At 34.0% G+C, this 22,165-nt stretch overlaps 2 protein-coding genes across 6 annotated transcripts in view; one reads left to right on the top strand and one right to left on the bottom strand.

The window, feature by feature from the left end:
* Nucleotides 1-22,165, bottom strand: part of LOC145668376 (uncharacterized) — a 233,494-nt gene that overhangs the window by 121,771 nt on the left and 89,558 nt on the right. The window lies entirely within an intron of this gene.
* Nucleotides 1-22,165, top strand: part of Usp8 (Ubiquitin specific protease 8) — a 135,736-nt gene that overhangs the window by 97,429 nt on the left and 16,142 nt on the right. For all 5 annotated transcript variants that reach the window (XM_081736156.1, XM_081736157.1, XM_081736155.1 and 2 more), the window contains 5 exons: nucleotides 1,521-1,638; nucleotides 10,840-10,944; nucleotides 14,621-14,866; nucleotides 18,037-18,170; nucleotides 20,197-20,400. In XM_081736156.1, the coding sequence (XP_081592282.1) occupies nucleotides 1,521-1,638; nucleotides 10,840-10,944; nucleotides 14,621-14,866; nucleotides 18,037-18,170; nucleotides 20,197-20,400 (807 nt within the window). The remainder of the gene's footprint in view (nucleotides 1-1,520; nucleotides 1,639-10,839; nucleotides 10,945-14,620; nucleotides 14,867-18,036; nucleotides 18,171-20,196; nucleotides 20,401-22,165) is intronic.

A 22,165-nucleotide genomic window follows, 5' to 3' on the forward strand; every position in this document is an offset into this window, starting at 1 on the left:
CTCATTGCTAGTGGTGACATTTCGAGCAATCACATACCGTGACATTAACGGCAAGGGGCGCAGCAACTTTGTTCGTGAGTGCAGGGAGTTTCCTTCGTGGCTTTATGGTTGTTACGGGACTCAGATATGAGAATAAGTTGCTGATATGCAAGGTGGACAAAACCGTGAAGGTGAATACAAGATACTTCCAAGAATCCATTCTGACATCTATCTGTCGGAGAGACATCCCATAATTGTATGGAATGGAATGGACGCGAACCAGGTGATGATTCATATGGACAGGGCTAGGAGCCATACTGCCAGAACATCACTACGTTTTCAACAGGAAATTGCAGAGAAATTAGGAATTCGTGTCATTCTGTTTGAAGACATTCTTGTGAAAAGTCCAGATGCTAGTCCAATGGATTTTCGCGCATTTGTACTGTTGAAACGACGTCTTCAACATCGCGGCCCGCGCATCTTGGTTGGTCTATGGAATGCGTGCAGGAAGGAGTGGAACAGAATTCTCATTCCTGTTCTGCATCGGAGCTTGCTGCAGTGAAAACTGCGATGTCGTTTAATATTCTACAGTGCTGGGGGTCAAATAGAGTATGGTCGGTGGTGGCGGCGCAGTATTTCTTAAGATGAGTAGGCCTACCGGTCAAAAATGATCGAATATTAAGCGAACAATCTTGTGTATCATCAGGTAATTATGTAATTATAAACTATTTTTTCTGTTCTTGATTATGTAATATTATTTTTGTTATGTTTCAAAGTAGTCGCACCGATCGTCAGAGCTCTGATTGATTGAGTTGGAGTTTAGCACCTCTTTTAACACAGGCTATATGAAACGTAAACCTAGCTTAACATGAGATTCGGACCAAATGAGCTCCCACTAGGAATAGAAGGCGCGTATATAGATACTATATGTCCACGTGGAGGTTCTTTAGGGCCCTAGGAGACAGACACTTTCACCCTTTCCTAACTTCCTTTCTCCTCACTTCAAGCGGGTAATGTAGCCAGTTGAAAAGAAACAGAAAAATGAAGAAAATGCGATAACCTAACGGAGAAGTACTAATTTGTAATGATTTCCATTGAATCCAGTGGATCGTTGGGGGAAATAATCTTCAGCTTTATAAAGGAAGTAGGTAAACGCATCGCACATTTGTCCGATGCTTATAGAGCAAGCACCTTCCTAATTCAAAGAATAAGAATGGCAATGCAAAGAGGTGATGTAGCCTCTATATTAGGAACCATACACCAGGTAAAGAACTAGACGAGGTTTTCCTACTTTGAAACACCTTCCATTCTATTATCTAAAAATTTTGCTAGAAGTAGTAGTTTGATTTGTGTGATTATAATATAGAAACTTCTAAGCTGTTTTGCTTAGATATTTAGTTTTGTATATCGAGATTTGGATATTTAGTTTTCCCTGTAGAAATCACCTTAGGTATCAAGTGTTGTTACGTATGTAAGTAATTTAGGTCCAAAAGTAAAAAAAGAAATATATGTACTTTGTATCATAATTTCATCTCTTTCAGGAATGATTTGAATCGTAACAACAAGGTGTCACATGGGGAGGTTGCTGAGGAAGTTGCAGCTGTGATTCGAGCTCTGTGGTCAGGCCAGTATCGATCAATTGCCTGTCACGATCTAAAGGTTTGGGCTTTTCATAATTCTAAAGACAAATCAATTTTTACTATTCTGTACCTTTATACGACGATAACTTTTATTTTAAGGTATTTTCTTGAGTAATTGTATTTTATTATTGTATATGATATGATATAACATTTTGGTTTCCTAAGACTCAGGATAAAATTTTAGATAATAGTATTTGAAGGAGAACCAAAATTTCTTAATTTAAAGTGACCTAGAAACAGGGTTGGCTGGTTTAAATCTTGGTTTAAACCAAATAACGAAAAATGTTCATAAAAGTGTGTGTGTGTTCGTAAACTCTTGATGAACACACATTTGTAGGTTATCACGTTTCACTCCCGTATATTATTCGTATTATATTCAGACCTAAATTCCCCATTCATTACTCAAAGAGATTATATTACAAAAGCAACTTTTGTTTTTTTTTTATATAAGTTTATGAATGTTTCTTTTGTGATTTTTTATAGTTTATTATTATTGTTATGCAGTTGCAATCGAAAAAAAAATTCTAAATATTGTTTCGTTTTAATAATGTTTACTATTGATAAAATACATCGAAATGCCATTCTTTTTTTGTGGGGGGGGGGGGGGAGGGACATACAAATCCCACGAGAGGCATTTATTGAAATCAGAAGTATCTATTTATGTATAAATGGGTCAGAGGCAAAGTGGACTCGAGTATCTTTATTCACTTTTCTTACTGCTATGCAAATTAAGTCGTCGTATTTCTTTAACTTCGACTAATAAAACTCGTAGTGAATCAAATTGGTTCTTCTGTACTCTCCAGTATTTTTAAATTGTCCATATGTAATTCTGTGCAATGGTTTCACTTGTGCAACTGTTTATCTTTTTGTCCTTCTGAAATGACTCTTGACAATTATATTAACAGCTATGTAAAGATCAGTACAACGTATTTTTATCAGGAGTTCTTCGTGAGTGAGCCGGCAGATGTATCGCATTTGTGCCTAATTAGTCCCGGTTTCGAATTCAAATGGAGAGCAATTTCTCTCGGATGTAAGCCGAGAAGCGGTTTGTATTCCGCTTTAAACTTATGTGACCCCTTTCAGCATAACCCGTTTGTTGCATACACCAAGGCGAAACAAACTTACTTCTGTCCGTATGTGACATAAACACATAGAGCAAATTATTTGAACCCAAAAAAACCTGGTTTAAACCAAAAAAGAAAAACAGGTTTAAACCCATTTTTTTGTTTGTTTTTTTGTTTTTCAATAATAAAAACCATGGTTTTTGCCATCCCTGCCTGGATGTGAAACATAGGTATCAGTTTTATACTTCACCCGCCAAGACATTTACATTAATAGTCATAAATTCGTTCTGTATAAGCGATCGTATTATTCAATTTTAGAATATAATAATAGACATCTATAATTAGTATATCGTACCGAGTGTATCAAAAGTCCAGGGCCATAGGCCAGTTCTTTTATGGGTAAAAATACGAAGAAATTGAAAGAGAGGGGAGTTGTTGAAAATATGTGGATTTCAATCTAAATCGTTGGAATTTTTCCAATCGCGTCAGCCGGTTTTTCTCTACACTTGTAAGGCACCCTATGTTAAATTTTATATATATATATATATATATATATATATATATATATATATATATATATATATATAAAAGTGGCTGCTGGTACTATATGTTGCATGATTGTGCAACCGGATATTTTGTTAATACTAAAGATATTTTTAGGTATTAAAGTAGTGTATTAGTAAAAAATAAACCTTTGCTCTTGAGCGCAAGACAGTATTGATGCATTTCTAAAAAATTGAATTAAAAAAACTGAAAGAAAGAGAGAGATTTACATTTCCAGTTGCAGCGAGCGTTGACACTGGAAGCAGTAACGTTAAGCATATAGCGGCGAGCGCCTATCTCTTAACATGGGGTACCTGTTTGCAGTTGCAGCTCGTTCAGCAACTGGTGTATCGTCAGCTTCTGTAATAGTTACGAATTCCTCCGCGTGGCAGCGCTTGATTCAATTCATAGGGTAACATACAGACAGACGCTTGGAGAAAGAAGTTATTCACAAAACAAACTCGCAAAGAACAAATACGCGTCTGGTGGTAGTATTGTTTGTTTCTTTCTTAATATCGGGGAAGTTTTGCCCTCCCAAAGTTGGGTGGTTGTGGTTCTAAATATTCATTATGATTAAAACAGAGGAATTATCAAGATATAAAATAATTCTGTATTTTAATTTTGTGCTCATATCGGTGCTTTTTTTTAAGAATGTTTACTGCCTCAGTTAAGAACTGAAATAAAGAAGACACAATAGTCAAACATACATGTAATATGATGTACAGAATTAATAGTAAACCAAATCAAATCAAATGAACATTGATAATAGCAGAAATATCTAATCCTTGCAATCGCAGTTTATTCTTTTTTTCTACTTTGAGATATATACCTACCATTCCCAAAAGAGAAATTCCTATATTCAGGATATTTTCAGCATCAAATTCAATGATTTCGAATTCACGTTTAATTCCCATCGATTGAAAACTAACAAATCATTCCAAATATTAATATTTAGTAAATCATGTCTCGAAGGAGAAAAAGTCCTACCATTGGTCTAATTCTTTCATGTCTTTCATGCACATGATCCCGTGTTCGATTTCCGGCGGAAAGCATAAAAAAATAATCTAAAATCATTCACTTTCAATAATCATCTGTCTTCTTTAGCCTAATTCGTTGGAATGTTAAATTATTTCTTATTATTATTTTCGAAGGAAAACATCTTAGATTTCATGCTTCTTTATAGTAGAACAGCAGACAAAAATACGTGGTTACTGAAAATGGACTTTTTGTACCTTATATTCATACAAAGAAATGCTAACAAAATGCGTATTGTCGGAGGAGAGACGTGTTTCTGTACCCTAAAGAGAATAAAGCGGAAAATATTTGCGGTAGCGATGCTTTTTATTCAAAAAAACTTGGCGAGCAGCATTTCAGATTTCAATGAAGTCCTAGAAAAATTTGAAGCTCGAAAAAAACGAAGAAAGACCTTTTATTTTAAAATGGTGCATAGTTTATTTAATTAAATAATTTTTGTTTAAATGCTTGCTTGAATATATGCAATTTCCTTGCTTTTTTTCTTCTTTTGGGGTTAACGTCATCATTCATGGCTTACAACACATACTATATATTCGATTTATCTCTTGTTCAATAACACGAGTATAGAAGTTTTGTACCTGGGTATGTAAGTAGTTTATGAACGTACATTGATAGTGGTTGTTTCAAATAAAGAAAATAGCTTATATATTAAATCAGTATTAGAGAATACACTTTAATCAATAAATATACAAATATAGCTTAAAAAGACTTTCGTCTTCATATTTCCTGAATATTTTTTGGATAAAACTCAAGAACGCTGGGGGAGGGAAATACTTGCCCGTATCTACATACCTTTGATATTGCAACCGGTGCTTCTACAGACTACGAACCGCTACTGATATATATATATATATATATATAAAGTTAACCTGTCTATTTCAGCAATCTATTGGAACGGAACATAAAAGCACCAGGCCCGTATCCAGGTGGTCTAGGGGGCTGGGCCCCTCTAAATTTTCACTGGCCTCCTAAACTTTTCACGGTAGGTTTGCAAATGAAGTATAATATTGATGAACTATAATATGGTTGGATCAGACCCTCCCTAAATTCTACCGCCCTTCCCCCCTACATTTTTGGGCTGGCTACCGGCCTGAAGAGCACACGAAAGTGAAACATGGGACGTGCACATTTTTGTGTGAAGGAACCTAGAATAGCTCGAGTGCGCTGCTAAGCAATGCTGCATTGTTGATATGGTGACCTCCCAAGGGAAAAACCCGCTCAACTGGCAGCATTCGTTTTCATTTAACACAGGGCACCTTACTAGTATCGAGGTCAAACTGCTGGTGAGATTGGAAAAATTCCGCTATTTTAAATTGAAAACCACCTATTTCCAATAACTTCTCTGTCTTTCCATTTTTTCGAATCTTTTACTTATAACGGAGTTATCCTATGGCCCTGGTCTTTAGATATACCCGAGATAATTATTTTTTATACGAATATTTCCAATTATATACAGAAAGTACCTAGTAACAATGATTTCATGTACCCGCAGATCACATTCGACACATACGTGTCTTCATCGTTTGGTAAAAAAGTTAATGAAAGAAACTTTTTTTTATTAATAATTAAATACCCAACTTAAGGATTGAGATTTAGATTTCTGGATTTTCGACATTTATGGCCACGTTAGCCTGTCTCGTATGAGAGATGTTCCTCGACGATCGCACTACCCGGGGAATTAGGGAGGAAGAAGGAATGAGGAGGGAAGGAAGTGGCCTGGGACCATTATGTGGTGTGAATGAGAAAAATCTCACTCAGGATAGCTGGTCTGAAAAAAATTTTACACTTTCACGACCGAATGTCCCCACCAGGATCGAGCCTAGTAAATACCCGACATAAATCCAAAGAATACTTGACCGTTAAAGAAGCTGTAAATTACCTCAGTACCTTATTAGTTTTGCTGCGTAATCATGTTGCTGTTTATTGTCTGCATACATTTTATATGCTGTGAAGAGAAATACTTACAACGGATTGATGGCCTTGTTATGTGAGTATGTTGTTGTTTTCACTTTTCAATATAGCAAGAAACATTATAAAACAGTAATTAGCAACCTCAGTTAAACAATACATAATCTATTTCCTTACGTAGATTAGATTCTATTTTTATACAGGTATGGGCCCAATTAAAACATCTACGTGAAAGCTAAATATCATCAAGAGAGATTCCTCAATTCCCGTTTTTCTCACATTGAACACTTTGTTGTATAATCTGTGGATGATTCTGTTTTTTTCTCCCTCTGCTTTGAAGAGAAAAATGCCAAATCATTCGTATCCATTACTGTCTCACCTCACAACAGGAAGCACGGCCCAATTTTAATTCTTATTATTCCTTCCATTTTTATTTTTATTTTATTTTATTTTATTTTATTTTAAACAATGGTTTGAGAGTCCTAGGAGGAAAATGAATAAGGAAAGTAATAGTTACCTTAATACGTAGTTTGATTTATATTTAGCGGAATTTCGCTTTCACAATTAATGTGAACATCATCAGATCAGTTCCTCCAGCACAATAAATAAAAAAATAAAAACAAAATAAAATAATAAATAAATAAATAAATAAATCGACAGGTAAATTCGGACTATACGAATACAATATGGCCTATGACTGTGATTAAACATATATAGGGATACCGAAAAATACATTGACACGAGGATTAAAGGAAACATCATAGATTCCAAATATAAATCAAGTGTTTCAGAATTATGAAGACATTTAAACGAATCCAAACATTCCATCAAAAACGTTAATATATAACATAAAACATCCTCACTAGTGGACGGATCGTTATACGAATCATATTCCATTAAGACTAAGGACCCTAAATAGAATTCTAGACGAACGTAACCTAGATAGACAATGAAATTACGCAATAAATAACCGAAATCAAAAAGCTTTGATAATTTCCGCAAATAGAATTTGGCAATGAGACACAGAAATCATGTGTAGTAATAAAGTAGAAGTAACTGAAAACAAATTCTTACAAATAACTTACAAATTCTAGGCATGGGAACATCGGATGGTAGCCACTGGTAGCCACTGTTGGCTGATGTTTAATGCCTTTTGTCCTAAAGTCTGATATGTACAGCTATATAATTACTTGTTTGGTGTGTTTCCACGAATAGAACTATATTATACCGAAAAAAAAAAGAAAGAGAGACGATTGAAGAATGTAAAGAGTTGTAGTTCGGTTAGATTCTTAGAAACTGATTTGATGACATCCACATCAGTTGTGAGGACGAAGTATTGTTCAGTATAAATGAAAGTGTGCATTAAGGTAAATGAGAATTGTATTATTCATTTTCATACAGGCGCGTAAATAGCGTACTTCAGTTTATTATGGAGTGAGTTGGTTTGCAATGCAATATTCATAGCTTTGAATTTCTTTTAGTCGGAAATGAACTATATAAATTTCGGCAACTTAAATATTCGAAACTTATATTTCAAACAGAAGCAGTAGCCGTCTTTTGTCTGGAACAAACTATTATCCCAACTTTATCATTCGAAGAACTGTTAAATTATAGACTAAGCCTGGGAAGACTCTAGCTAGCTTGACTGGTTGGAGTTTAGCGCCCCTTTCAGCACCAAGGCTATATGAGATGTAGACTTACAACTTAAGGTGGAATCCGAACCATCGTAATGCGTTTCAGTTTTTCAAGGCTTTCCCAGTAGGAATCAAACCCATGATATCATACACTAAAGGCGCGCATGCCAGCCAATAGACCAGTGATGAGGGCCCCTATCTTCATGACATTATTTCATCTAGATCAAAATGTAAAATTTTGACTGGATTTTCTGGTTGAGAGTCACTGCATTGAAAGAGAGAAATGAATCAATTGTAAAAGGAGTCAATTAAATTCCCAATATTTTTAATGCAATCTTTGCTTCTTCTTTGCTACTGCACGTGGTAGATAATGTTTGTGTGTGTAGATCTATAACTACATGAGTTCCCTATCCAAAGTGAATCCGAGTCTCCCACACCAAAGGTGAGAACACGAACTACTTATATTTAGACTCGAGAAAGTTTTATTTCTTCTAATGTATCGACTTAAAACTATCCTTGAATGTAGTGTACAATTCCACGTTAAAAGTTATTGTTATCTAACTGTAAGCACCCGTTGTTGCTGGGATTTTAATTCAGAATTTGAATATATATATATATAAAGGAAGTGAAATGTACCCACAACCATTGCATTGGCCTGGTGTTCTTCCTCTGCTGTTATGTAAGCCTGCACAATAAATATGTAATATTGGTTGACTATAGGCAAGGTGTTCTTAGGTACAGCCATAAACGACCATAAAGTTTGACACACTTCCCCTCTCCAAGCCGAGAATCGAAACAACGGCTTCGCACTCGATTAGATCTGGTGATGATCTCTCTGTGTACAAAATTTGGTAGCTCTAGGTGACTCCTGTTTATGCGAAAGATAGATGATGATATTTATTTATTTATTTACAATATGCATAATATTTTCCATTGTCCAAGATTTGCTTTTTATAGACTCAAATTTGATTTAAACTACTCGCTGAGCAAAACAATACATTTATTGTAAAAAATTACTAACGTATAACAGTTTCGCCAATTATCCACTTTGGCTTCATCAGACACTATCAATTGGCGCAACTGTTACACGTTAATAACTTTTACAAATAAACGTATTGTTTTGCTCAGCGAGTAGTTTAAATCAAATTTACAATATGTATTTAATTACTACCGTACACTGCCATACTTGGCTAACGCTGTTCTCAGCACTTGAAATATATAATTAAATGAAATTAAGTGTTCATTATTTTATGATTATTATTTTACTAATTATTATTTTAGGATTTTTTCATGTTTTTAATTTTTTTTAATATACTTTTTATTGCTTTTTTATTCGTTTATCTTATTTTTTGCTTTAATGTGACTAGTTAAAGGCTTTAGTTGTGTCTTATTTTTCTCAATAATGAGTAAAAAATAAAAAAAAAATATTATAAACAACTTCTGTAATGTAAATCAGTATGTCAAAAGTATTACATAATCATCATCTTTTTTCTTCTTGGACAAGTTTATGCAAACATGCATATTGAATTGTTAAAATTTCCATAACTTTTGTGTTTTATAAATTAATACTTAAGTTGCTACTTGGATGTTTCTAAATTGTGTGTAATATACTTTTCATAACTTGTTTATTCATGTATCTTTTTCTTTTATGTGACCAAATCAAGACTTAGGCTGTGATGTCACTTTCATCAATAAATAAATAATGTTTATTATTATAGTTATTCAGTTATATAGTTATTAATAACTTTTTAAGTTATTAAAGGACCTTTAATGTTATCTATTAATTTAGAGTGATTTTGTAATGAATTTTAGTTCTAGATTTTAACCATCTCTTCCTTCTTTTGTTCCTTTCGTCGTTTCGTTTTCCTCTACATTTAAGTTTGTTTTTTTTTAGTTATTACATGCATCAGATTCTATGTTCTCTTTTTTTTTTTATCTTAGTTAACACGAGATTTTTGTTTAATTATGTGAATTACTTTCTTGTAATCCCCTTTTTATTTTTATTTATGATATATTTTATCCCAGTATAAAATTATTTTTAAGTTTGTATGTTAAAATGTTATGATTTCGACTACATGTGCTGCATGTATAGTTTTCCTGTTCCATGACACTATTGTATGATTTCCATATACTGAATTTGTATGTATCACACACAATTACTACCCACGCGCACCTATGTCTGTTAATGGTGTTTGCTGCCTAATAAATAAATAAATAAATAATAATAATAATAATAATAATAATAATAATAATAATTATTATTATTATTATTATTATTATTATTATTATTATTATTATTATTATTATTATTATTATTATTATTATTATTATTATTATTATTATTATAGAGAAGGAAAATATACATATTAAGAAATCTGTATCAATGTAATAGTTGAAAAATGCATTAACTTTTCTATTTATAGAGATCGCATTTGCAGGCGAGTACATGTAAAAACAATCAGAATACCATCTTGTTGCCTAGAATGACAAAAAATATTCGTGTTGAACCATAGAGTGACTGATCAAAAGAGAACTGAGGATCAATTTTCCTCTCTATTTATCGGTAGAAATGTGGCAGTGGTAACTACTAACATCAGGGTGTCTGTCGATCACGAAATTTAGCTTTTGGGTCACGATTTTTTTTTAAACTGTACAAATGTAAGTACAGATTGGAAATTTTCCTTCTATAAAACGTTAAAATTTACCACCAAAAATGTCTGTGGTCGGCTTTAGACGCTACCAAATCGCAAGCAAAGTACGTTTCTGTCGCATGGATGAAAATTAGACCTAATTCGCACCCAAATTTGCTCTTAAAAATGTTAGGAAATTTTATGATTTGGTGAAGAAAAGGTCACGAAAAAGTCATGAAATTTCATTTTGGAATTTTAGTAGACAGCCTGAACATGCAAGATGTTAAGTAAGCATGACTTCATAAAGGAAGTATGCAGACCATTCGTTTTTCTACTTGTATGTAAACATACTCTAAGCACTCATCTTAGTATATCAATGGGTTAAAAATAATATTTGTAATTTCAGAGTATAGTTGGAAAGTACCATAAATCCTTCCAAGGATATGAACAGCAGGATTCTCATGAATTCTTAACGGAATTATTAAATTGGTTAAATGAGGATCTCTGTAAGGTAAGTTTGTATTTTTTTTTTCACATGGCTACAGTGGTAGCGTTATAGAACAGATTTTTTCGTCTTCCTTTTCTCTTTTTCTTTCTTTCTTTTATTCTTATTATACGTTAGCAGAAGCGGAAATAACAGTGGGAACAGTAAGCAGCAGAAAATTAAGCAATAAGATTTCATTCTTTTGCCTTGTGGTTGTATCTATGGAGCAAAAGCTTCTTCATACAGTTTCAATGGCTCTGGCATCCGTTTCAATGTCTTCAAATGCACTGCTAAACATGTAGATTGGTTCTTTTTTTTGTATGGAAGCCCCTGTTTACTATATATATATTCGGCAGCATAAAAATCTGCCTCATGAAAGTACACTTCTCACGCTCATCGCTAGCAACTTTTCAATTTTTCATTAGCTCAGGTTTGGAACCTGAAAAAGCAAGATAGTGTCAACTTCAAGTTTTGATTTACATACGTATTTTCTCTTACAGCATTCATGATTTCTGTCTTAACAAGAAAACTGCACCAAGTTAATAATTAATACGTGGTAAAATGCAATTTAACATTCAAGAAAGTGAAACTCCTCTCCACCACTTTATTTTTTTACTTATGTATATATACAGTATATATGTAAAACATGAGTCCAAAGCCCGGTTAAATAAGTGCTATGTAAATAACACAGATAAGTTTAGGTATACGATTGAAGATAGGCTGTTTCTGAAAGCTGATATTGGCTCCCTAGTAAACGTGGACAGTCTTCTATAGACATATTCATTCTGTATTGTGGACAGAAAGTTTCTTCTATAGTGTGAACATGTTCCTTTTTATTCCAGTAAATTCGATCTTAGAAAATACTCAACTTTGGTTAAAACAGATTAAATTCAATGATTTAGAAACCCATGAAATAATGAGGTACATGTTCAAATATAATTTGTTTATATTCGAAGGTAAGACATATCTACAGATAGATGGTCTTCGCTAGGCTTAATATTTTATCTCGCAATTTTGGCCCATTATAATAATGAATCATTTCGATTGCATTTTAAATAAAGAACAGGATAAATATATCACGTATTATAGATATGCGGGTGACGCTGTTAAAGCTTATAAAAAAAGTGATGAACAACTGTAAATTTTACTTCAGAAACTGAATTCGATACATCCAAAAAATTAAATTTACTAGTGAATTTCAGAAAAATAATAAATTGAACTTCTTGGTATATCGCTTAGAACAATCGATAGAACAATTCCTATTCAATTTATATAATAAGAAATCTACTTGAATTTTCCACATACATAGTAAACAACGCATTCATTCAAAAGTAAAGCTAGTTTATGGCTAAACTTCTTCCTTACAGTTTTTAGGTTGGTATCTACGCAGGAGGAGAATGAAATGAAATATGTAGTTTAATGTCCCATGGATCTGTGCTTTAGGTTAAAGGAGACGTATGATTCATGAAAGTGAATGATTATAAAAGAAATGTGGTGTCTACCACAAACTCCCATCACCCTGAGTCGGACCAGGGACCTCTCGCACCATACAAAAGAGGAAACTAAAAATCAAGTAAAAATAAGTCAAAATAAATTGATATTCTTGGGATATCGATAGGATTTTTAACAAATAATAAGGTAATGTTGACAGTGAATGGATTTTTACACGTTTTTTTTTTTTTTCGTCAAAGTAATGAGTTTGAATAAAGTTGCAAAGAAATATGGCTTAGGGGCAAGTTATAAATCTCCAGTTAATGTGGAGAAACATTTTACGAACCATAGAAATATTTGTTTAAAAAAATATACATACATGAAGTAGTTTATGAAGTTATATCTCAGTGTGATGGCTTTGACTGAAAGAAATATTGATGCCAGAATCAAGGAACTTTAAGAAATTCTAAAGGTCAGAATGGTGCAGTTTCAGGTCTGTCCTAATATCTAGGGATGTCTAGTCTCGGTATCAAGGAAGTCAAAATCACGAGAAAAACTAAATTGCCTGTTGAAAGAAATGTCTTTCAGTCTTATTAAGAACGAAGACACATAAGTTAAATTAAATTGAAGTCAACCTGGGCAAAAATAGAGACTGTCTTGTCAATGGTTTCATTCAGAAATTGTGTCCAGGAACAATTGGTCTGTAAAGAATAGTTAAAACTGTATGGGTTACATTCTTGTAAAGGATGTATTGGCAGTTAATGTAGCTCTTCTGATGTAGTTTTTGTTTCTGTTATATTTAGTAAGTCACGAAAAAGTCACGAAAGCAGAAAATGGACATGAAAGTCACGAAATTTAGCTTTTGGGTCTCGATTTTTTTTTTAACTGTTCAAATGTAAGTACAGATTGGAAAATTTTGTTCCATAAAACGTCAAAATTCACCACCAAAAATGTCTATGGTCGCCTTTAGACGCTACCAAATCGCAAGCAAAGTACGTTTTAATCGCATGGATGAAAATTCGGCCTAATTCGCTCCTGGAAATATTAGGAAATTTTACGATTTTGTAGAGAAAAGGTCACGAAATTTCATTTTGGAATTTTAGTAGACACCCTGCATTAGTTCCTTCGGAAGTTGTAACCAAAGTTAACATGAATGATATTTAATCTTTGAACTGATTTCTAATATGATAATTTCTTTATTTATGTTAGTTTATGTTATGGTGTTGATTATCGTGTTTTGTTCTAGATGTCGATATATCATTTATAAATTGCATTTTGTTTGAATATATAATATATTTGATCATTTCTCATTTAAGGAAACAATCATACAAACATCATAATAATATCCTTTTCGCAATCTTCTTAGTTTTGCCCAAGAAAATGACATAGATTTTGTTAACTTCCAACTTGTAACACGTATCGATGGTCTCGAAAGGACTTTATATTAAACAACTTTTATAACGTTATTTGAATGTACCTTCTATTGTCAATATTGAATTGTATAAAATGAAATTAATTATAAGAATTAAGATAAATATGAAAATAATATTGATATAAAAGTAAAATATGATATATGATTGTATGAATTGTAATTATTGTATATACGAGTGTTATTCGAAAACTCAAATAACCAACATGTGATATCCAACGGTCCAGGATTTCTTTTTTCTTTTTTTTCTTTTTAAACAAAAAAGTCCCATTTTTCGGGCGACATTATGTAACGGTATTTTGTAATTTTTATATAATAACTTGTATTTGCGGGCAAAATGTGCTTTTAAAATATGCACAAGCTGTTCAAAAGGAAGAAGAAAAAATATAAAAGAAAAATAGATGTAATTTCTTTCATGTTATTATGATTAATGTTCTGTTGTGATTGTGATATGACATGTTTTGTAAGTCGTCATAGCAACGGAAAACACATAATATATAGAGAATCCATCTTGTGATATATACATGTACAATATTGAAAAGTGTGTCAATGTTTAATTTATTACGTACTACAATAAAAAAAAAAGGTAATACCTAAATGAAGTGTTTAGATGGATTTTGATAAAACAGTAACCTAGATTTTGTAAATATAGGGACTGAGGGTTATAACGGCATATAAAATATGCAGAACAAGCATTAAGCTAGTTACAAGCTAGTGATTTTCATAGTAATACACATTTAGTGGTCGTTGTATATTGAATGTAGTTAATTCATTTTTTTTATATATTGTCTATAACAAGTCGGTATTTTAATTTTGTTTAATGAAAGTTTTTTTTAATTTCAGACGGTATCAAGGGACTCGGAAAACAACCTTAGCAATTCACACTGTAGAGATAAAGATGAGCTAGCAGCAGAAAAGGCGTGGAAGGACTTTACTAATTCCAAAGAGTCCATCATATTAACGTTGTTCTATGGGTTGCAGCGGTCAAAAGTGACTTGTATGGATTGTCGGAATGAGTCAGTTACATATGAACTAATATCACATCTGTCACTTCCATTACCCAGTAACAACAACAGGTGTGCGTTGGCTGTAAGTATTTTGTATTTTTAGGAGAATTCCTTGTACTCGATTTTTTTTTTTTTTTTTTTTTTTTTTTTTAAATAGTAATTGTTATACGAGAAAGGATCAGAAACTAAAGTTACAAGGCCGGTATTTCTGGAGTTTCGTCTGTTATAGAGGAATGAGGAATGTGCGATAATTTTAATACATGGAATTGGCAACTGTGCAGTTTCAGCCACCCGCCACCTACAGTGCTAGTTGTATGTAAACACAAGCGGTGACTCGTTTCGAAAACTGGTCTTGCGAAGAAGTTCGCTCAGTTATTCGATTTCTGTGGGTGAAATATGTTACCTGTCTGAAATTCACCGACAGCTGGTAGAAGTTTACGCAGAGACTGTAATGTCTCGTCAGCATGTCGTAAATGGTGTCGCAAGTTTGGGGCTGGTAGAGAAAATGTCACCGACGAGGAGTGTAGTGGCTGACCCAGTGTGGCATCAGCAACTTTGAACACAGCTGGAACATCATCGACCACCCTCCATACAGCCCGGACCTCATTTCAAGTGACTTTCACCTTTCCCTCACTTAATGGAGCACCTAGTAGGCCGTCGTTTCGCTTCAGACGAGGAGGTGAAACACTTCGTGACAACGAGGCTGAACACGCAAGGATCGGATTTTTACCAGGAGGGAATCTTTAAACTCATTCTGCGATGTGACAAGTGCATCAAACGATATGGAGACTATGTTGAAAAATAACCTTCTGTATGTGCTATCTGTGGAAGTAGAAACGCTTTCAAAGTCTTGACTGGTAGACCCATAGGAAAACGACCATTAGGAAGACCTAGGCGCAGATGGGAGGACAATATTAAGATGGATCTCGCAGAGATAGGAATACAAAGTAGAAACTGGATGCAATTAGCTAAGGATAGAAGTCAGTGGAGAGCTTTTGTGAACGCGGCACTGAACCTCCGGGTTCCATAGGCCATAGAGTTAGTTAGTTAGTTAGTTATGTGCTATCTGTTGGCTGTATTGGTTGTATAAAATAACACATACACGTTTCACTGCAGGCTTTGTAACCTTACTTTCTGATCATCCCTAGTAATTAAAGAAATAACATATCTCAATGTAAGAGGAAGTGATCATTGTTTCTCCAATACATTCCAGTAGTTGTTCTTCTATAGCCATCAGGACACGGGGAAGAAAGTTTCTTAATAAGAAAAATCTTTTACCTGTCTCCCTTCGTCTTCTTCTATATTATTAAATCATAATTAATTTTTAAACTGATTTTTTAAAATAAAAAAAAAAAACATGAGCAGAAACACACAAAAAATGCAAATTAATATACTGTATTTTTAATATACAACTACAACTTTCGACTCGTGAGTACCAGATGACTTGTATGCTTGCTTTCTGTGTACATAGTCCCGATTCAATTTCTGAGAGGGCGTATGATTTTGGATTACATTTTAACTTCCAGCTTCATGTACATAGAGGTGAAACAAACTGTTTCAAAGCATCACTGACTCCTTTAACAGTGTATTCTCTTCCATCACTCTACTAACTTTACTTATGATTTCTTAGTAAACATTTTCCACTTTAGCATAGGCTGTCGCGAATGGCCAGTATCTTTCATTAGGAATTATGTACTTGCGAGATAAGGAGTGAGAGAATGTAGTAGGAAATGAAAATTTTCAGTTTATCACTAGTATAAAGTGTTCTTAATATGATAAATTTTTTATATTCTAGGAACTTAATGTATTCACTTGTTTGGATGAGACATATTTAATGTAAATGATGATATCTTGAAATTACGTAACTTAAATATAATTTTCTTATTTTTAACAACGATAATTTTATTATTATTATTATTATTATTATCTGAGTGTCTTTTAAACGAAATATATGTGATAAGTGTCTTAATATAAGAGGGTTGTTGATTTTCCTAGGTCTTATGTGCATTCATCTAATTTGATGCAAATATTTTTCTTACACTTACAGTTTTGAAAGGATACGATTTTCTAAGTATATTTAATCTGTTGTTGTTGCGTTTTAATATAATGAATCGACATTATGTTTCCGTTTGAAAACATCTGAACAGCCATCCACTCAAATCAACAAATATACAGGGGTTTCAAAGGTATTTCAAAACAAAAACGACAACGTTAGGGAGGTGATTCCTGAATGCACAAATGCTTCCTTTCGGAATTAGGCAGCCGAAAACATGAAAAAAAAAAAATGAACTTTAAAGGTTCATAGCTCCAAAACTATGGGACCTACCGTAGTCGGGTTAAGACTTCACTTAGGAACTAATATGTGCGCTATCCAAAAATACATGTTTCAGAGTCCTGCGGTACTTATGCAACAATTTTTATAGAGGAAGTTTGGCTACGGGCATATAATTTGAAATACTCACCAACTACCTCTATAAAAATTGTTGCGAAAGTACCGCAGTATTCTGAAACATGGATATTTGGATGGGGCACGTACTAGTTCCTAAGTTAAGTCTTGACCCAACTATGGTAGGTCCCATAGTTTAGGAGCTATGGACCTTTAAGGTTAGTGTGAAGAGACAAGTTTTGCCGATAGATGGCACTACAGTCTTCGTATCTCTCCCATGTATTTTTTTACCTTTCACGAAAATTTACAATTTCTCTTACAAATTTCCACCTAGAGACTTTAAATATTTAGAGAAGGAACTTCATAACCTATTAAAGGGAACAATCCTTGCCGATTTTTTATTTAGAATTTTCTTCATTGTTGAAACGGTTCCCTTGTTAAAGGTTTGGATATCCATTTCAACAAACAAGCCATTTCAACAATGAAGAAAATTCTAAATAAAAAATCGGCACGGATTATTGACTTCGATAGATTATGAAGTTCCTTTTCTAAAAGTTTGAAGTCTGCAGATTGAAATTTGTAAGAGAAATCGTGATTTTTTGTGAATGGTAAAATATATATGGGAGAGATAGAAAACTGTAGTACCATCTATCGGCACAACTTTTCCTTTAAACTAACCTTAAAGTTCTTTTTTTTTTTTTTTTTTTTTTTTTTCATGTTGTCAACCTATAATAATAGCTTATTGCCTATATTTCCTGCAGGAATGTTCCTTCCACCCTTAGTTTGAATTTACCTTGTGAAAATTGATTAGAAGTGTACTTTTCATTTAAAGCGAATGACACTAATAATACTTAACTTTTTTCTAGGATTGTATGAGGTTGTATTTAAATGGAGAAACAATTAGTGGTTATAACTGCCCAGAATGCAAAGGAGCTAGAAATGCAACAAAGAAGTTCGATATCTGGAAGCTTCCTCCTATACTTGTCATTCACCTATCAAGGTAACTCTTGTCAAGCAGTAAGAATAAATTTATCATAAGATATTAAAATTTATACGTGAAATTCTTCATTGAGAAACTAGAGGAAAATCGTATGTACTGTACAGAACTTTCATATTATATAGACATATATTGTTTTCTTAACAAATGTCTACAATATTATTAGTATGAAGACATACACCAATTTTTTAACGTAAAAATTTATGTTTTACGATAATTACACCCCTTTTAAGATGAAACTGATTCTGAAATATTTATATACAGTACCTTCAACTTTTTTAGGCTAGCGTCCCGAGACTAAGATAGACAGCGATGATGTTAGTGATGAAATGATGGAATGAAAAAGTGGAAGGATACAGAAAATTTCTAAGAAAACCCACGTACACGATGTTTATACACCACAAAGCTCACTTATCGTGAGCTGGGATCGAACCAGGAATTTCGTGCTCTTGAGGTGAGCACAGTACCTCTGAGCTACCACGAATCGCAGCAAGCTTTTCATCATGACACTAGCACCTATCTGTTTCAATTGTGCCCCTCCTCGAGCTGCTGTCGATGTGTATTTTCCTTTATCTCCCTCGAAAGAGGAAGAACAAGTTTGCTGTGACCGAGATATCCAATCGTTGAATGCTGCACGGACTTCACACTGCACTGTCTTGTTAATCATTCTAAGTAGCCTACAATCTTCACTCGTCAAGACCAAACGACTTAATGACAAATTGACAACACAGCCGAGGTCATTCACTTCTTTTCTCCTAAACAAAGGGAGTTTCCTCTGCAAGAGATTGGCGCGGTTGGAGGTCGGCATATTTTCCGAGAGCAATAGAAAGGCTCTGGCAAGACGACAGAGGACAGTATGAATATAGCCAAAAATTATTAACTCCTAAAGCTTTAATTTTTGTTTTAACTATAATTGTTCAATGATAAGACATACATGAACCGGTAGAGGACATCGAACTGAACAAAATGAGACACTGTTTGGCTCAAACCTCTTGACGTTTAAGGCGTGCCCTCTTTTTTGCAATACCCAATGAAAGTTACGTGAGATTGTCTAATACTCGATGGGATGTAAAACTTTAAAAAATTCTAATGCTGGATCCTTATGAGAAATATTATTTGTACTCAAAAATGTCTTCCCGCGGTGGCTCAGTGGTAAAGCGTTCATCTCTGGTGCTTGGGGTTCCGGGTTCGATCCCAGCCCCCGCCAAGTGAACTTTGTGGTGGACAAACACAGTGTGCGCGGGTTTTCTCGGATTTCTCCCGTTTCCTCCCACTTTCTTCATTCCACCATTTCATTCATTACTCATCACCACCGTCTCCTTTAGCCTAACCGGCATAACCGTGGGACGTAGGATAAAGGAAAATCATTTCTGAATAATTAGGGGAGAAAAACCATGGTTGTACGTACAGTGGTTCATTATTTTTTCTAAGGTGATTTCTTCATATACAAATCAATCTAAATCAATGTTATTCTTTCGCCTTCTCGATTTGAAGCATTTATTTCGTTCTCCCATCTGTGTTTCACGAGAGAAACGTTTCACGTTATACTTGTACACGAAAGGAAATGAAATCCGACAACATCGCTCTTGCGCGCTATTGGCTTTCGCCAAACGTCAAAAAGTTTGAGCTGGACAGTAAGAATAAATTCTTATGTGGTGGTTCCCGAGAAAGGCAAATTTAACAGCGCTAAGATCTATGTTGTTCATTGCCATAATAATTGATAGTTTTTGTTTGGCTGGAACATTATTTATTTAGTACTATATATTTGAAAATACATTGTTAACTAGTAGATTGTATATGTTATTTTCTTCTAACGGTGACACACAACTTTTAACAGTGACACACAGTCCTAACAGTTGCGTACATACTACTGGTAAACTTGGCATGCGAAACTCATCTCATGTAATTTCCTGAAGCAATCAGGTGCGCTCATAAGAAAGGAATAAATTTTGCCGTGTTCGTTGTTTTTAATATGTAGAAGAAAGTGTATAATTTGTCATGGAGATTGTAAAGCATTCGTTTGTTTCAGGTTTTATAACGATTCTTCGTGGTGGAGAAAGCGGCAGATCTTTGTAGACTTCCCTATTACTGAGCTAAATATGAAGCCTTATTTACACCCGTTAGTCCAAAACCAGAGGCATATGACCTATAATTTATATGGGGTTTCGAATCACTATGGAACCATGGAAGGTGGTCATTATACAGCATACTGTAAGAGTAGCATACATCGGCTGTAAGTATTTTAATTCTTATCTCCACATCTTTCAAGTGTACGTAGTTAGAAGTTAGACTTGTGATGAAAGTAGTTGAATGTCTTAATTTTTCTATAACACAAAGTATGATTAAATGTAGGTAATCACAGGCAACAGTGATTTTAGATCTGTCTTAAATTTTAATCTGACGTTATAAATAGAGTCCAGACGAATTTTCGGTAACAAATAATGCCTTAGAAACACGACTCACATACTTCCATTTACTTTGCATGCAATCTACAGAGAATCATAAAAGATAATAAATAAATGAAATGATGATGAAACCTGTAGTTTAATATCGATTCATTTTATTAATGGCTGAGTTAAGGTTCATGCCTTATCTTCCAGTCGGTCTAACACAAAATTAAAGCATTGACAACGAATAAAAAAATAGACAACAGAGAAAGAAAGAAAAGATTAAAGTACTAACGGAATATCCCGTCGCTAAACGAATAAATAAATTTATTCAGACTTGTAACAATCATGTTCTGTACTCCGTGATTCACATTTGATCCAAAATAAGAGCCGATGTTGTTCCGATCCTACGTTAACCTTTAAGCCCTGCCTTCCGGTCTTAAGAAGAAACGTTAAATTCCTACAAACTTACACAATGAAGCAAGTCAGCGTTGTCCACCATTGATTTCATTGAAAAGTGGCCAACGTAGACGAGGATAAACTTACAGCAAATAAGTGTATTTTGAAGCAAAAATTATTGCAGATTGTAACATTCGCATTTCTAATACAGTAACTAATTATTACCTACGTATTACTTTGTGTCTCAGGAAAAAATATTTCTGCAATATAAAAACATTATATGTAATAAATTTCAATCTTAGTTTGACATTCGCACACTATAACTTAAGTTTTCAAATTTAAATTACCTACAAAATGCTACAACACATTCTTTTGTCTCTTTCATTTATGACAATAGGTGAAGATAAGATTATAGCTTCAGGAAATACTCCAAATATTCATGGTGTTTCACTCCTTTAAGTAGCGAAGCATCAAAACAAACAAAAAACTTCTTCCCAAACCTTGGTGACCAAAACCATGGTCTTAACCCATTAGCAGGGTAAACACTTGGCTATATGAATTCATATCGGTGGCCCCGCATAGCACAGTCACTAACGCTCTCGCCTTTGGTGCGAGCGGTCCCGGGTTCGGTTTCCGGTGGAGGCTCTCGGTCGAAAACGTGTGAAAAGCTTTTTCAGGCCAGCCATCCTGAATGAGGTTTTCCTGGGTTTTCCTCATTCACACCAGAAAAATGCCAGAATGATACCTAACTTATATATCCCAGGCTGTTCCTTCCTTTCCCAATCCTGGGGCCGCGGTGGCTCAGTGGTAGAGCGTTCACCTCTGGTCCTAGGGGTCTCGGGTTCAAACCCTGCTCCCGCCAAGTGAACTTTGTGGTGGACAAACACCGTGTGTGTGGGTTTTCTCGAGGTTCTCCCGTTTCCTCCCACTTTCTTCATTCCACCATTTCATTCATTACTCATCTTCACCGTCTCCTTTAGCCTAACCAGCATAATCGTGGGACGTAAAACTCAAAGATTTCATTTTTGACGGGCTAAATGGCCATAGATGCTGAAAACCCAGAAATCTAAATTCTAAATCCTAATGAAATTCAAATCGTGATTTAGTATAAATTTCCTGCAGGTTCTCCAAAAGATAATTGTTTCAAACATGTGACGAATATAAAGGGCATACTTAGTTCAATAAATCCATTTGTTAAATGTCTTGAATAGA

The sequence above is a fragment of the Thermobia domestica genome, chromosome 13 (assembly GCF_964235325.1).
Source record: "Thermobia domestica chromosome 13, izTheDome1.hap1.1, whole genome shotgun sequence".
In the NCBI taxonomy this organism is placed as follows: Eukaryota; Metazoa; Arthropoda; class Insecta; order Zygentoma; family Lepismatidae; genus Thermobia; species Thermobia domestica.